The sequence below is a fragment of the Agelaius phoeniceus genome, chromosome 8, assembly GCF_051311805.1.
Source record: "Agelaius phoeniceus isolate bAgePho1 chromosome 8, bAgePho1.hap1, whole genome shotgun sequence".
In the NCBI taxonomy this organism is placed as follows: Eukaryota; Metazoa; Chordata; class Aves; order Passeriformes; family Icteridae; genus Agelaius; species Agelaius phoeniceus.
Genome location: NC_135272.1, coordinates 890,833 through 892,685, shown reverse-complemented (window position 1 = coordinate 892,685; position 1,853 = coordinate 890,833). Strand labels below are relative to the sequence as shown.

The following is a 1,853-nucleotide window of genomic DNA, read 5'->3' as shown; positions in this document are numbered from 1 at the left end:
AAAGGGCATCTCTGCAGAAAACTCTGCTGGGAGAGATCCTTTAGTTCCTTTAAAGCCACCAAGAGTGCAGCCCCTCATTGACACAGTCTGTGGCCACAGGGAAGGTGGAGAGAAACAAAATGAGAAATTGCACAAGGAATGGCTTTTCTTCATTGACAATATGAAAAATGTAAAACAAAGGAAAAGTAAAAGTGAAAACAAAGGAAATGAAACCAAGAAGAAATATCAAAGTTGAGTTTTATTACAAGTGATTTGCAGAAATTGGCCAGCATTTTAATGTTTCCAAAACCATCAAGTCATCAGTCTCCACGCTGCAGTCTTGAGCTCCTGGTTCCTCAGGCTGTAGATGAGAGGGTTCAGGGCTGGAGGCACCACCGAGTACAGAACTGACAGGGCCAGATCCAGGGATGGGGAGGACATGGAGGGAGGCTTCAGGTAGGCAAATGTGCCTGTGGTGACAAACAGGGAGACCACAGCCAGGTGAGGGAGGCAGGTGGAAAAGGCTTTGTGCCGTCCCTGCTCAGAGGGGATCCTCAGCACGACCCTGAAGATCTGCACATAGGAGAAAACAATGAACACAAAACAGCCACATGATAAACAAAGGCTAACTACAATGAGTCCCAGTTCCCTGAGGTTTGAGTGTGAGCAGGAGAGCTTGATGATCTGTGGGATTTCACAGAAGAACTGGCCCAGGGCATTGCCATGGCACAGGGGCAGGGAAAATGTATTGGCCGTGTGCATGAGAGCATTGAGAAAGGCACTGGCCCAGGCAGCTGCTGCCATGTGGGCACAAGCTCTGCTGCCCAGGAGGGTCCCGTAGTGCAGGGGTTTGCAGATGGACACGTAGCGGTCGTAGCACATGATGGTCAGGAGGGAAAACTCTGCTGAGATGAAGAACATAAAGAGAAAGAGCTGAGCAGCACATCCAGTGTAGGAGATGTTGCTGGTGTCCCAGAGGGAATTGTGCATGGCTTTGGGGACAGTGGTGCAGATGGAGCCCAGGTCAGCGAGGGCCAGGTTGAGCAGGAAGAAGAACATGGGCGTGTGCAGGTGGTGGCCGCAGGCTACAGCGCTGATGATGAGGCCGTTGCCCAGGAGGGCAGCCAGGGAGATGCCCAGCAAGAGGCAGAAGTGCAGGAGCTGCAGCTGCCGCGTGTCTGCCAATGCCAGCAGGAGGAAGTGACTGATGGAGCTGCTGTTGGACATTTGCTGCGGCTGCACATGGGCACCTGTTCATGGAGAAAGGACAGTGAAGAGTTAGAGGAGACACCTGTAACGAAAATCAAAGCCATTTCCCATTTACATCCTCTCTAGCATACATGGACCTTCTTTTGTGTTTAAGAGTTCTGAGGTTTTCATTTTAATCCTCCCCCATGTCTCTCCTTGTATTCTTGGATAGCAGAAACCCTCAGCAATTTTGCTGCCCTGCGTAGAAGAGACTGAATTCTCTTTGGCAAGATGATGAGTGCAGAGTGAGGGGCGATGGTCTGTCACTTCATTCTCTTTGGAGTTTCTCTGGGCTTTCCCTTTTCTCAAATGGAGAATGTTCACACTCCCACATTTCTCTTAAAAATCCCCAGGTACTGCTGAGGGCATATGGATCCACCACAGCTCAGCTCCACATTTGTAGCCAAGGACTCACGTTGCTCATTTCACCAACCCAGCAGCATTTTCAGTCTCACAACACCTCTGCCTTTCCCCATCAATCTACTAACTCAGAGATGCTCTGGGAAAGGTTTGCACCCTGGATTGAGGCTCCCAGCTTGGACTGAAATCTCAAGGAGTTGTCCAAGTGTCCTTCTGCTGGCATTGGATTGAGGGAGATGCAGCTCCTTCCCTGGCTGCCCTGACAG

General features: G+C 50.5%; 1 protein-coding gene across 1 annotated transcript; it reads right to left on the bottom strand.

The window, feature by feature from the left end:
• Positions 1 to 291: 291 nt before the first annotated feature.
• On the bottom strand, positions 292 to 1,206 carry LOC143694684 (olfactory receptor 14C36-like). Its single transcript, XM_077182684.1, has one exon. It carries the CDS (start codon positions 1,204 to 1,206, stop codon positions 292 to 294), a length of 915 nt encoding a protein of 304 aa, XP_077038799.1.
• Between the last annotated feature and the right edge of the window lie 647 nt (positions 1,207 to 1,853).